This window comes from Manis javanica, chromosome 5 (assembly GCF_040802235.1).
Source record: "Manis javanica isolate MJ-LG chromosome 5, MJ_LKY, whole genome shotgun sequence".
Classification (NCBI taxonomy): Eukaryota; Metazoa; Chordata; class Mammalia; order Pholidota; family Manidae; genus Manis; species Manis javanica.
In genome coordinates, this window is record NC_133160.1 from 154,943,883 (window position 1) to 154,959,050 (window position 15,168).

At 41.3% G+C, this 15,168-nt stretch overlaps 1 protein-coding gene across 5 annotated transcripts in view; it reads left to right on the forward strand.

Annotated features, from left to right (window-relative positions):
* CCDC149 (coiled-coil domain containing 149) overlaps positions 1-15,168 on the forward strand; it is a 92,114-nt gene that overhangs the window by 57,350 nt on the left and 19,596 nt on the right. For all 5 annotated transcript variants that reach the window (XM_036994692.2, XM_036994690.2, XM_036994693.2 and 2 more), the window contains 6 exons: positions 1,554-1,670; positions 2,413-2,585; positions 3,308-3,380; positions 4,794-4,878; positions 6,886-7,030; positions 13,984-14,060. In XM_036994692.2, the coding sequence (XP_036850587.2) occupies positions 1,554-1,670; positions 2,413-2,585; positions 3,308-3,380; positions 4,794-4,878; positions 6,886-7,030; positions 13,984-14,060 (670 nt within the window). The remainder of the gene's footprint in view (positions 1-1,553; positions 1,671-2,412; positions 2,586-3,307; positions 3,381-4,793; positions 4,879-6,885; positions 7,031-13,983; positions 14,061-15,168) is intronic.

The following is a 15,168-nucleotide window of genomic DNA, read 5'->3' on the forward strand; positions in this document are numbered from 1 at the left end:
TTCCCAATCGCAGTGGTGCTTTAGCTCATAGTAGGTACACAACAAATATTCATCTAATTCAATTGAGTAGTTTTCAGATAAGGATCCAAAATAGATGTCATTTGAAAATGCTCTTTTCTTCCATCAGTATGTCTTTCAAAGTTCATTGCGTTATTTGTTGTTTCAATCTGCTTAATGTTTTACCTTGGCTTTTGACTTTCTATTTCTCACCTGACCCTAAATCCTTTAGAGACTTGAAAATAAAGCCATTTACTCTACTGGCAATGAACTTACGATTCTTCCCCAAACAAGGAAGAGCATGCCCCACTCAGGCACAGCTGGCTGGGTCAGATCTGTGTGACAAAAACTGTCCTGGGATCCCATCTATGTATGGAGCCCATCTGCACACAGGAAGGTGGGGAATCAGGCTGACAACCTCTTCAGAAGAAGTTTCAGGAAGCAGTGCCAAACTTTAAAAAACTTGGCACTGTGATCGGCGTGGAAGGGATGCTCTGGGACCCTCGGACCTTCCTGGCATCTCTCCCATAGTTGCCGTCATGGTTCTACAGGAAGGTTTGGGGCTATGCATGGTGCTTGGCTCCAGAGTTTGGGGAACTTATGGAAAATTACATTTTGAAGACTGTCGACTTTTATCCCTAGGGATTTTTAAACATACAAATAAAAGTCTGTTATGAAGGTCATGTATGCTTATTTTAAAATAAAGAAAACATCAGAACATACATAGTTTTGCCATTGCTTAAACACACATTTTAAGTTTTTGGAGTATTTGGTAATTTTTTTCTTTTGTGTATGGGTTCTTAGCATAATAATTTCAATCATACTGCATATGAAAGGGAGTCTGCTTTTCTCCCCAGTCAACACAACATCATAAGCATGTTCTGTGGTATTACATAGTTCACATCACACTCAAAGAGCTGCAAACTAGCCCATTCATTGATTGAGGACTATGGTTAGCTAGTCATTCCACTATTGCTAGACATTGTTTCTAGTTTTTTTTTAAACTTTTTCTATAAATGACAATGTAATCTACTTTTTCTGTTTTCCTAAAGCTAGTGTATGTGTGAGATTATTCTTAGCCCAGATTGTCAGAAATAGTTACTGGATCATTGGGTAGGGACTTTTTTAAGGCTCTTGATAACATAGCCTAATTGTTAAGAGTATTGGATACTTCCCATCTTAGCAGATCCTTCGTAACATTGGGTTAGTGTATTTATCAATCTTTGCTAAACTTAAAAGACACCCAGGGTTTTTTTCCTCAGTGTGACTGTGGGATGCAGGATATCCACCTTCAAATGCCCAGGCTCTTTCTTTATGCATGTACATGTCTGTGTGTGCATGTGTGTACAAAATACTATATATTATATATTTTTTAAATTCATGATATTGGCAAGAAATTTCTTTGTCTTATGCCTTTCCCTAGTATTTAAAAAAAAAAAATCTTATCTCCCAAAACTTTCTGCCTAGTAATCTTGGGTTTTTATTTGGATCTGTTCATCTTACCATACACATTTCTCTCTCTCTCTTTTTTCTTTTTCTACTACTGGCAAATGCAGCTCTTGAGGATGACAATTGCCAAACAGAGGCTCGGAGATGAAGAAATCGGCGTGCGGCACTTTGCAGCCCATGAACGTGAAGACTTGGTTCAGCAGCTGGAGAAAGCCAAGGAGCAGGTCATTGCTAATGTCCACTAGGAGTGGGGAATGTCCCTTAGAGAGTGTGGCGTGTTTGAGCTGTGAGTCAGGGGAGGAAGGAGAACACAGGTACTCCCCAGGACTATGCTAGGTTCCCAAGTTGCCGCATGCATTTCTGGCTTGCAGGAGGTCTGCTCTCTTACTTTGGATGCCATTGTTCTGAAGACAACAAGAAACTACCCACCCACCCAACACCAGACATAGCTGGTCTTAAGTTGCAAGTTTCCACTGAAATGCCGAGAGATGCTCTTTAGGCAAAATCTCAATGGGTACTGAGTCCTAGTTAGGAACTAGGCACGAGAGCCTGGACTTCGTCTTCCTCCTCTTACTAATTGATTTTGAAGAGCAGAAGACGACTTCTGGGTCTGGTGGATTTTGAAAAAGTATATATGTGTAAGATGCTGGCTGCTCTTCCCCACATCTGGATTTGCCTTCTCCAAGCCTCAGTCTTTAGGGCCATGCTGCAGTTGGTACAGAATGAGTTCTGCGTTTCCAAGCTGCTGCCCCATCCTATACTAGATATTGTAAGTGTCTGTCAGGAAGTCATCCCCTTTCTTTTAGCTTTTACTGTATTCTGGTGCATGGCACTTATGGTTTTTATAGCATGCAGGTGGTATTAATAAGCTCTGAAAGTCAGCCTACTGAGCAGAAGGCTCCATCTCTGGCCATAAAGCCAACAACTGAAGAACATCTTGAGTAAGGGCTCTGACTTTGGTTTCAGATTGAGTCTCTGGAGCATGACCTGCAGGCCTCTGTAGATGAGCTTCAGGATGTCAAAGAAGAGCGGTCTTCCTACCAGGACAAAGTGGAGAGGCTCAACCAGGAGCTAAACCACATCCTGGGGGGGCACGAGAACCGTATCATTGATGTGGACGCCCTGTGTATGGAGAACAGGCAAGTGGCGAAACCCAGGCCTACACGGGTAGAATGCTGGCTGTTCACGGGCCTGCAGGCTGGGAATTATTTGCAGCCCTATTTATGTTTTGAGAAAACTGCCTCACAGTGAAAGGAGAGTCACACCCCACAACGATGATGTTAACATTATTTATTAGTCGTAGAGTCAGAAAAGAAATACTGCACACCTCCACACCCAGATACATACCCCTCTCTCCCTTCCCCACTACCCTCCCCATTGGATGGGAAGGGTAGGGAGCCAGTGACAGCAGCTTGTTACTGCTATCAAGGAGAGGGGAAAGAATAAGAAAATAAATTGAGAAATTCCCTTAGCTGTTTCTTTTCCCCGAGGCAAACTTCAGTGTGTATATATGTCTAACTTAATGTTATGTCTGGTGTCGCCTCTTCCTGCCTCCCTTCCCAGTGGAATCATCTTAATGAGAATTATGTGAAAACTGTGCTGCTACCCCTTAGGGGATCTCTGCAGAGGGCTGTTCTAAAGTGGGGTTGCTATGATTTGGGCATATTTGACCTTGATCACATCCATTTAAGAAGAGGGAACAACGATGCACTTGTACTTCCCCTTTCCAGTGGTAAAAAGGAATTTATGTAAAAGATGGGTCTTCAGTCACGTGGTTTTCTTTTTTTTTCCTCTCCCGCACGAGTGTATGTTTTGTTATTTTGCCTCTGAATGCTTCCTAGTTGCTTATATTTTTTTCCAGGTACCTTCAAGAGAGATTAAAGCAACTTCACGAAGAGGTCAACCTCTTGAAGTCTAACATCGCCAAATACAAGGTAGAAATTCATGATGATGGTGGTGATGACTCACTGTTGTGCATCTAAACGTCATTCTATTTTAATTCTCTTCTATGTGCCACGGATATTTTAGTGCTTGCCTGCCCTCCCAGACAGAGTCCAATAAGAGCTCTGAGGTAACTGTTAATAATTAAGCCCCCAAAACAACAGAAACAGCCTTTCCAAGAGCTCCTTCTGTTGCTATGATCTGTACAGGACACACAGAAGCCACTAGAACCTGGAGGTGGCCACCTTACAGCCTTGGGTCCTGAAGAAATTAGGTTTCTCATCTGACTTTTCTATAAAGTGTTCTGTCATCAGATGCTATTAGTCTCATCATCATTTGTAAGAAAATAGTTTCTGAGTGATAAAGAAACAAAGATTGGGAAATCACACTCTGAACGACCATGTTCATATCACACTGAAAGGACAGAATGTTTAAATTCTCCCCACTGTTATTTAGTCTGATTCCAGCACCATTAGTTTGATAATATCTATTTCTGCAGATGTCAGTTGTAAGTGTTATAATTAGAAAAATCTCTTGGGTTTCTCTGCTTTGAAAATAGATTGATTTCTCTTCCTGAGAGTGAAGCTTTACAGTAGGCTAGATGCTTGAGAGAACCTTCTCGTTTTCCTGGCCTTTAATGTTAGCTTTTTCTCAGAAGTCTCCATGCTGTTCTTAGTTTCCATTCTGTGGGGGCCATACTTTAGTTCACACCAGTCTATATATACACATGCAGCCAAAGAAGAATACAGCTTTTAAAGTTGCATAATTAATACATAAGTTTTAAAATGTGTGTATGCATTCATTTAACATTTATTCAGTTCTATCTGCCAAGCATAGAAGTACATATATATAGTACTATATAGGAAATACCAATTTTAATGTAAGAGTCTGTCCTAGGAATGACACTTAGGTGGCACACATGTATTTCCTTAATCTTGTGTCCAGGGCAGATGTCACTATTCAATCATGACTTTCGTTTCGGTCCAGCCACAGAATCCTTCCAGATCCCGCTAACGGTCTTTGGAATCTGTACAGGAAAGTAAACATGTTCTCCTTCTCATGTCTGTTCAGAAAAGGTTTTCATAACCAGTGACTTCACACGTTAGTCTGAGTTCTTGCTGAGACTAGATTTAATTAAACAAATACGCATTGAGTGCCTTTTATTTTTAGGAGAATATAATTTCAGTCATTTCACCAGGCACCAACTTTAAAATAAACTCTTTACCCAGTCCATAAAAATCATAACTCTTTGGCAGGGACTCACAATTCTGAAAGTTGGACCAGCATTTGGAGTTTGCAAAGTGTTCTTGTGCACTAGAAGGGAGGGTTCATCTACTGTACGTAGGTACTTTTCCATGATTGGCTTTTCTGACAGAAATTTTTATTTTCTCCCAATGCTACTTTAGAATGCTCTTGAGAGACGGAAAAACTCAAAAGGCCAGGGTAAATCCAGCAGCAGCGCTCTGACTGGAGTCCTGTCTGCAAAGCAAGGTAGGGTTTCCTCTCTGGGAGGAGCCGCGCATCCTGGAATGATCATGGAACGCTAGAGCTGTGAGTCCATATCTTGTTTTGTGAACAGGGAACTAAGGTGATTCTTAGAACAGTCCCCAAACTTCTGCCTCCATAAGCATTGCTTGGGGGCTTGTTAAAATGCAGGTCACTGGGCCCTCTCCCAGAGTTTCTGATGTAGTAGGTCTGGGCTGGACCCATTTAGAATATGCATTTCTAAAAAGTTCTTAGATGATGCTGATAATGGTATGGGGACCCTGCTTTGAGAACCACAGTATTAGAGATTATCTCTAATGATTGCACCCCCATTTGCATCTATTCCCCTCATTGTGCTCTTCTTTCAAGAGTGTTCTCCCTTCTCTGATCACCAGTTTAGCATTTCCAGGTATATTCTCCAACCCCATCAAGTTCCTCCTTTTCCTGGCCTCTATGAGCAGAATAGAAAAGTCTCATAGCTGCTGAAATCATTTATCATGCAACATGTGCCTTTTTCAAAGAAGCTTTTATTGATTGCAATTTTCTTCTACCTTCTTGTCAATTCTGATGAAAAATAATGATATTCCAGGAACAGTCCAGGGGAATAAATAGCAGAGTGCTCACTTCTGACACTTAATATTTGGGAATTCAGTTCTAAACGTGAGCCTCAAGTTGAACAAGCTTGACTGGCCCACTTTTGAGTTGTTGGCAGTGCAGACCAGCAACGTTCAGGTGGCAGTCTTAATTAGAGCTAGGCTGGTTTAAAAAAAGTGCTGAATCTCTAGCCTACCTGATAACCAAGGCACTTTTCCAGGCAACTCCCTTTTTCACTCAACTAAATAAGGACACCCTAGAATTGTTTTTAAGAAGAAAACTGTAATACTCTATATAAATGTGAAGTAGCCTAAGTTAGCTCTGGATATTCTTGATAGCCAAATACCTTTGAACATTGAGACATTATCCCTGACATGGGGAAGGCCAGCCACATTCAAACGCTATGGCAGAGCATTAAACCAGCCTAACCTTTCTATATAACCACTTGGCAACCTATCAAGAAAAGCTTTGAACCGATCCCCACTGAGCCAGCAAGAAATAATTACAGACATATGAAAAATTTTGCCTCAAGAAAGTTCTTCATATATTCATTACAATAAGGAACATAGGAAACATTATCAATATTCAGCAGTAGTTAAGTAAGTTATACATTTATACATGTATATGAGCCATTACGTTATATTTTAGCCATTACACTTCATGTTTTAGGAGCTATTAATGATGGAAACTAGGATCAAGTAGAAAAAAAGAGCTTTCTCCATTTTTGAAGAAAAAAATGTATGAAATTATATATCTACATATAGGCATATAGGAAAATGGTGTTCAAAGACACAGTGAAAAATTCATACTGTTTCTTTTTTTCTGTCTGGTAGGAGTGCAAGTGGTTGTTGTGTTTTGTGTTATCTCTTTGTTTTTAAAAGCATGCCTACACAAAATATATTTTGTATTTTAAGTAATCTCCTGCCTGGTTTTGCCACTCACCAAAGATAGCCCACCATGAGAAAGTGATACAAGCAAGTTGCTCAGGACTCGGGTCATTGTCATTGCATGGCTGGATGACCTTAAGCAAATGTTTTTAATTCATTGGTAACTTGCTTTCCTGTCTATGAAATGGGAATAAATAATACTTCACACGTGGTTTTTTTTTTTAAGTGTCAAATTAGTGAGTCTGTATGAAAGTCTTTTGAAAGTGTAAGATACCGGACAAATGCAATAGATTATTATCCTTTTAAAATTGTTGAAAGTAGTCCATGAGAACATCCTCCTTTCTGTCTCACCTTCACACTGAATTTGATTTCTTTTGCTTTTGATACTTGAAGTGAACTCTTCAATACAACATAGCATTCAGAAGCTGGGAACCTCTTCAAGCTTCATTACTGGGGAAGGGTTGACGTTGATTTGCATTCCAACATTCCGGAAGGATTTAAGGCTGAGTTCTAAATTTTATGTCCCACCTAGTTCAGGATTTGTTATCTGAGGATCATGGCTGCAGTCTCCCAGCTACTCCACAGTCCATTTCTGATCTGAAATCTCTGGCAACGGCCCTGTTGGAGACAATCCATGAGAAAAACATGGTCATCCAGCACCAGAGGCAGACCAACAAGTAGGTGGCCATACCTTCAGGTGGGGTGGGGGTGGGCCGCAGAGATGTGGGACAATGGCTGCCAGCGGTGGGTGGTAACCAGCTGGGACTACAGGCCTCCGGGGAAGAAGGTGAGAGCCTTCCAATCTGGAAGAAAAGTTATTAAACTATTACTGTGAGTCTGCATTATGACAGTATCTTAGTTATCGGCTGAGAAAAGCAAGGAAAAATACTGGTCATTGCTCATTGAAGGCTTACTCTGAGCCATTCCCTGAGTAATGGGTATTACATGGGTGATCTTGACACGATTGCCTGGGTACTGTACCTACCTCTCCTCTGGGCCCTCTTTAGGGGTGGTACCTCCTCAGTGCCATTTTAATCCACAGCATGATTTTGAGGGGTTCTGAACGGCAGAAATACCCAAGCACCAACTTCCACAGGCATGTGGGCTGAGAAGGGAGTCTCATAGCACTTCTGCAGATCAGCAAAAGAGACGGTGGGAAGAAACAACTGAAACAGAAAGTTTTATTTGGTTTTTATAAACATTGACAAAGTTGGGCAAAATCAAGCAACTTAATGTAGCACTTGCAGACGACAGAAGCAAATTGGAAAGGGTTCAGAGAATAGTGAATAAACAATGAATTAAAGCAACAAGCACTGCAGACAGGGGAAGCTTCAAGGGTGAGTGACCTGGCCAAGTGGCACAGGATCCGGGGCTCAGAAGGGTCCTGTGCATGGTCCAGTGGTGTCTTCTTGAAATTCATAATCATTTTTTTTTACCAGGTAGCCCTGCTCTTTCATGTTGTGCTTGGCCTTGCAAATTATGTAGCTGGACCTACTTTTAAGACCATATGGACCCAAAATGAAAGTGTGGAAGAAAGTGACAGGCTCCGGAAGGCTGCGTTTCCAGCAAGAAGGGAAGAGATCAGGGAATTGGGGCCTGGGGTCGCGGTGCACAGGGAGAGAGGCAACTGGAAAATGATTGAGAGGACTGTAAAAACATAAGAGGATAAAGAGGAGCCAGGAGTGCAGGGAACATCAGGCAGGAGACCACCATATATATAAAGGAAGGCAGAGAGCAGAGGAGGAGTCCGGCCAATCTCAAAGGGATGACCAGGGTGATTTACTGACAGAAGAAGATTTAAAATTTCTTTTAAAAGAAATCTTAGCCAAGGAATGAAGCAGCCAGATGCTAAAACACAGATACTTCTCAGGGGAGGGAGAAGAAATGGGAATCTCCCCAGAATAGGTCTAAGGTCTCTTTTATGCAGCAGAATCCCCTGCAGCTCACGGTCCACAGGAGCCTCCTTTGTCCTCGTGGACCCCCTTAAAGCTCTCACTCTTTCAAAACTTCTCAGGGCTTCTAAGCCCTCACTTTTTTGTCAGCAGGTGACCTCAGTTCCTCTCTTTCTGAGAAAGCAGGGGCTATTCATCATGAGCCCCAAGACTACCAGCTCCCCTAAAACCAGTGTCCCCCTCCCCATCTTCCTCTTGTTTCTGGGAAGCACAGTGGCCTGCTGGCCTGCCCACACCATCTCTCCTGGGGCCTGGCTCTCCTGGGGTCTCCTCTTTCCAGCTCAGCTGCTGCCCCTGGGCTGGATTCTGCCCTTTATCCAGAAACCTCGCAGATCTTCCTCAACCCCCAGAACCTTTCCTCAGCCCTGTGGCTCCCCGTCACTTCTGCTCACCTGCAATCTTTGTGAACATGGGGGCCACCTCAACTTCTTCAACAGCCAGTCCCTCCAAGTGTGTCTGAGGGGGCCCCTATGTTGGAATTACTTGGGTAGGGGTGCTTGCTTTGAAATAAAGATTCAGGGGTGTTTGCCAGAGGGAATGTCAGGATTCTGAATTTCAGTAAACCGCTGGTGATGCCATGCACCACAAAGAAAGATCTTCTCAGCTTTACTACCTCCCAAGACCTCTTCTAAAATTTTTCATAACAATCATCCTTTGCAGGTCACCAGTATCCCCATGCCCCCTTTCTGAGTCTCTTCTGTAATTTTTCTACATCCCAGTTACCATCTTGAAACCCATCTTCTTGGATCCCTCCAGCTTTCTCTGCCGCTCATTCCTGTCTTCCTCTGCTCTTCCTCCCCCTCCCTTGCACCCAGCCTCCTCCTCCTCTTCTCTTTGGCTTTCCACTCTTCTTCCTGTGGCCTGGGGACCTCATTCCCCCTCTCTTTTACCTCTTGTTCTCTACAGACTCTTCCCAGAAGTCCTGTCCCCACCTCACTATCAAGAGCAAGACCCCCTATTTCCAGCTGCCAGATTGACAGTTTCCCCTGATATCCCTTCTGCTCCTCAAATTCGACAGGTCTAGGGGCTGGACCATCCATTCCTTAGTATGTTTTAAGTCACTTTCAAATGCTTGTGGCCTGCCTCAAAAACTCAGGTGGTCTGCCTCTAGGAATTTATCCTAAAGGAAAAAAACCAGAATGACCCTCAAGGATATATACATAAGGTTGTTCACTATGGACTCATTTTTAAAAGTAAAAAAAAAAAATGGAAACAACACAAATGTTTTTAAATGGGAGAATCATTGAGGTTATAGTAAATCTATAAGGTAGAATTTTATGCAGCCATGTAAAGCATGATTTGAAAAATATTTAATGGGCTTCACACACATCTTAATACCCAGGTCCCACAAACCTCTGCATCACTTGGGTTAAAGCCGTCCCAAGGCCAGAAGGTTTGTTTCGGTCACTTTTCCCTCTGAGTATACAAGGCAGTGCTGGACCCACAGCACATGGTCATGATTATTTGATGAACGGATGATTACATCTTCTTCTAATCCTTTGTTCCTGTTCCCTTAGTACATCCAAACGGTCACTGGGCTACATGGTCTCCATGCATCCATTTATTCCACACACGTTTCCTGAGTGCTTACCTTGGGCCTTCAGTGTCCATCTCCTACCTGCCCCCTCGGCTTTCTTCCCACCAGACCATCACCTCTTTCTTGAGAAGACCCTCCTGTCCATCCTCCACCCTCAGACTCCAGCCCTGCCTCCTTCGAGGCCTACCAGCCACTTGCCAGCTACAGTTCTGATCACATCGCAAGCCCCCAGTGAAGCCTAGGCTTTGTGCCACTGCCAGCCAAGCTCAGTGTCCCCAAGCTGTGGGCCTGCTCTGCCACCCCTCGTGACAGACTGATTTCCTGATGCATTCCTACCACAGCTCCTTCCAGCCACACACGTGGCAGTTTCCATGGGCTCTCGCCCTCTCTTGGGAAACACACATGTTCATATTATCAGGTTTATTTTAATTTTAATGTACCTTTTCAGTTTTTTTTTAACTGTTCTCCAAAAATCTTGAACCATCTCCTGGTTCAAATTTTAAAACATTAAACGCTATATCTCTCTGCTGCTTTCTCTCAGCCAACCAATTCTCCTTCCTGAAAAAAACCATCATTCCTCAGTCCTTATATATCCTTCCCAAGGATACAATATATAAGAAAGTATGTAATACATTCATATAGACCCACATAAATACTCAAATATATTTATGTAGATACAGATATTCTTTTCTTTCTTACTCTTTTTTAACAAACAGTAGGTAGCATTCACCCAAAAAAGTTTTTCTCACTGTTGTACACCTTGCCTTTTTTCCCCATAACAATAGATCTTGAAGATTGCTTCCTATCAGTATGTGAATTAACTAATGCACCATTTTTAATACTTAGAAGGCCTTAAGTTTCATACTGCCAATAAATGTTTTATTTGAGGGCATGCAAAGGTAACTAATTATATGACAAACGGAGTGGGGGCTAAGAGTAGAATGTGACTTTGGTCTGCTTGCTGCTTGTGACTAAGATAATGTAGCTTTGTTTCAGTGGAGCATTCGAAGTAGGACTACAGGTATTCTGTTCTGCTAGTGTGTGCTCCGCCCACTGGCTCCCCACTGCCTGACAGTTACCCCCCGAAGAAGGCCCAGTGGATTCACCTTTCCTTTACTCTTCACTTCCATGCCACAGTTTTATTGAAAGGCTTATGTATTTCTAGGCCCAGGTGCTGATTCTGGGTCCCTGGGCAACTTTGCAGCTGTGTCACCCTGGGCAAGTTGGTCGATCTCTCTGAGTCTCAGTTCCCTCATCTGCAAACTAAGCATAGTAAGAGCTGCCTCACTGGTCCGTGCAGGGACTAAGGACATAATCTCTGCACAGTACTTAGAGGAACACCTGGTACAGAACAACTGATTAACAAGGATCAACTGTTATTCAGACCTGCCAATGGCCCTGTCCATGTGTGTATGTCTGTGTATACGTGGCTGTCTACCTGTTTCCCAACAGACTTTAGTCCCTTAAATACAGGGACAGGGTCTGCTTCTCTTCATTATTTCCTACAGTCTCAATAATTGTTAGTTGATTGGTCAAACTAAATTGAACAGACCCTGTTCCTGTTCCCCCCTCTCCACCTGTGATTACCGTAGACTGCTAACACCCACAGAGCTGTCCTGTCCCTGGGCTGTATCACACCACATCCAGGGAACCACCTGCCACATTTGTTCAGCGTGAAGCTTACCAGGAGGAACCTTTGTCATTTGAAACATCTTGGATTGTATTTTGCAAGTCACCTGTGGTTGCATCTGTGTTTCAATTGTAAATGGTTTTTAAAAAGTACTTGCTCCAGGCATGGGAATGCTTGTTTTAAGGTGCCATTATGGGTCATTGGTTACGAGCATGCACTTTGGAGACAAACTGAGGCATAGGTTCTAATCCAGACTCATCACCATCTGAGTCCTGTATGTGGTTTTGGTCAAGTTAACTAACTTCCATGCTTCTGTTTCCTAACGGCAGAAGTTGAGTATGGGGGATGAGAGCCCTCGGAGTTGGGAAAAGACACAGCTTTGAGATGAACTGTGTGTCCTTGGGCAAGTTGCTTAAACCCTCTGTTCCTTTGGGTCCAGATATGTATAGGGAGGATAGATAATACAATTCTATTTATACAATAGTACAGTTAATTTTAGTTATTCAGTATAGTTACACAATAATACACTGCAGGGTTCTTGTCAGGTCACATGCGATCATGCAAGTTGGGTAGGTGTTCAGCATGGACTATGACTCAGGAAAGATTCGTTTTGCTGCTTGTGTTAACAACAGTGTATCTGATGTTGTTGATGAAATTATCACTACTACCGTGACTTCTGCTGGGTCCAGTTTACTACCTGCAGCCCTGTGACAGATGCCTGTGTCAGGCCAAAGAAGAAAGTACTCACCACTGACAAAATTAGGCAGGCTCTTTCAGAGTAGATTGTTGGGGACACCAGCAAATTCACCTCGGTCCATTTCTGGGAGATAGGGTTGTGTTATCCAGGAACATTAGAAAAAAATACAACCAGATATCTCTTTACCACGCCTTTGAATGTTGTCCTGACGGCACCCTTCAGCATATACAGAAGTGTTAAGCCTTATCTTTTGTTTCCAAGAGGCAGCCACATACAGGTGATCTGATCTCATTAAGACACAGGCATCAACTTGAACAGGGCTGTGATTGCATCTCAAACCCATCAGCTGGTGAAAAGGGAGCTTGGATCAGAGGGTCTGAGCAAAATATTGAAAACGAGATTATGAAGAATGGTGTTTATTGAAGGGTCAGAGACATGAAAGCAGAATAGACCCAACAAATGGAGTGAAAATGGAAAGTAATTGATAAACACTATGCAGAATTTAAGACTTAAAGAAAAGAAGAAAAGAAAAGCCCTAAGAACCTCAGTGAAGAAAACCACATATTGTAATGTCAAAGTTTTCTGTGAACTCAAAGGGAATATTAATTAATGTGCTGCAAGTCAATTCAGGTAAAATAAAGATGACTCCAAAGCCATATATATGTGCAGATATATACATATTCATGTCTCTGCATGTATGTGGGTGTGTGCAGCTATCTCTGGAATAGAAAGAGAGGTAGGAGAACAATTCTGATTTCTCCTGCTGAAAGAAATTTAAACTTTGTTATGAAAGTGATTTCCACATCATTTTAACACAGCAGTGGCAATCCTCCAAACAATATAAAGACAAGTTTTTCAATTTCCAGGCCAATGGAAGGTGATTGAAGTTTTAGATGACTATGAAATCATTTCTCAACTGTATTTAATTTTGTGTAGAGTGAAGGAGGTGAAATATTTGCCCACATATGTCTTCCCATACAGAATTTGGCTTCTAAATAAACAGTATAATATTTTCAAATATACATTCCAGAACTTACATGTGACAGTGAGTCAGAATGGTCATTTTGGAAAGCAACATAATTAGTCTAGTTATTCTGCAGTTACTGACAGTTCTTTTGAAAAGCCTGTTTTTTAATTCTCTCCATAGATAACTACAAGCCATGAAGAAAGGAAAGCATTTATTTAATCAACTATATTTATTGAACACCTACCATATACCAGGCATTATGCTAGATATCAAGGATATGGACACCAATCAGGTGTCCAATCAGGACACCAATAGGTTAGGTTTAAGAAGGCAAATTTTATTATTTTATTGACTCAAAAATTCATTACCAAGCATGTTTACTCATCTTATTTGTTAGACTTGATTGTTTCCAAAACTCAGATCATCCTCAAAGAATCTAGTTGTGATGTTAGTAAGGGTATTCAGAATTAATTGTCATCTTTAGCAATGGGCAATTCCCAAATAGAAATTCTGTAAGACATTCGGGCAATGGTGGAATAATTATTTAGCTTCCCAGGGTAACTACCTTTGTGGGAGGGAACTCACTTGAATAGCAAGAATTTAGTATTTTTTTAAAGCATTCACTTTATATTTTTATATGTGCTTTCAATAGAGTATATGTGTCAGTGGATGGGGGTATAATTGAATTGAATATATAGGTATATTCAACAAATGTACACTCACACATATCTTAAATCTCAAAACATTTTTTACTAGGGTACTAGTAGATTTCCCAAGGAACCTGCCAATAGCCCTGAAAGCTGATAAGATGCTCATTAATCGGTTGCTATTTTCTCCCCTTTTCCAGAATCCTAGGGAATCGTGTGGCTGAACTGGAGAAAAAATTAAGAACTCTGGAAGTTTCTGGTTTGTGGAGTCTTCCAGGTAAACAGAACTTCATAAAAATTGTTTTCTGGTTTTTTAACAAAGGATGCTGTCACCTCATTTACAAAAAAGATCCTATCTTTTCAATGTCCTTTCATTTGAAGATCATTGCTGAGAAATGTACAAGTGTTTTAAACTTAAAAACCATCATTTTGGAGGAAATCATAAAAATTAAATAAATAAGCAAATTCTCATCTGTGAAACTCTGAAGTTTTGCGAACCTACATTCTGAAATTGTTATTGTATGTGTCTGTATATGTTCAATTTTTAACTTTTGTGAATGTAGAAAACTGTTTCATTTCTTTACCCATAGGTATCTTATAAAACTTTATTCAATTTAATTACCACCCCTAAAAATGAATGTAAGAATATACAGAGATTTTCTCAATTTAATCATCAGTTCTAAAAATGCATGTAAGAACTTACGAAGACTTGTTCAATTTAATCACCAGTCCTAAAAATGAATAGAGGAGCCGATAATTGTTCTAACTGAAAAGCACTTTACAGCCTCTTCTCTTCCCCACCCCATTTTCTACATAGCTTGAAAGTCAAAATTTCCTTTGGAGATTTTTTCACAGTTGTCCATAGTGTGAGGAGACTCTTGTGTTTCACTTTAATTAGCTATATTTATCCCATTTGTCTTGGTAAAATATCCCCTTCATGAGACCCCCGCCCTTCAGCTATTCCCCTTTTTCTTTACACACTCCTGAAACTTGTATTTATCATTTTCCACCACCTCCTCTTTCCCTGGAAGCAACGTTGTACATATATTTTTAGTTACTTAACCTTTCTGCACAAACCAGGCTCCTCTCCCCTTGAATTGTATCTGTTGCTTCCCGGTAATGTATGAGAAATAAACGTTGCCACAGGGCCATGGACAACAAAATACATTTTCTTAGTGTAAATCTGAACCACTGCCTTAGGTTTCCTGGAAGTGTTTCATAAACTGTAATTTTTAGCAGAGATTCCTTGAACTTGATGTCAAAAGACCTAATAGAACTAATTAGTGGCGAGTGCCATCCTAAGGGATTTGAGTGATCCATTTTGCACAAGAACCTTTCGAGGCATTTAAAACCTTATCTTCTTTGAAAGCCTAACTTTCACTGCA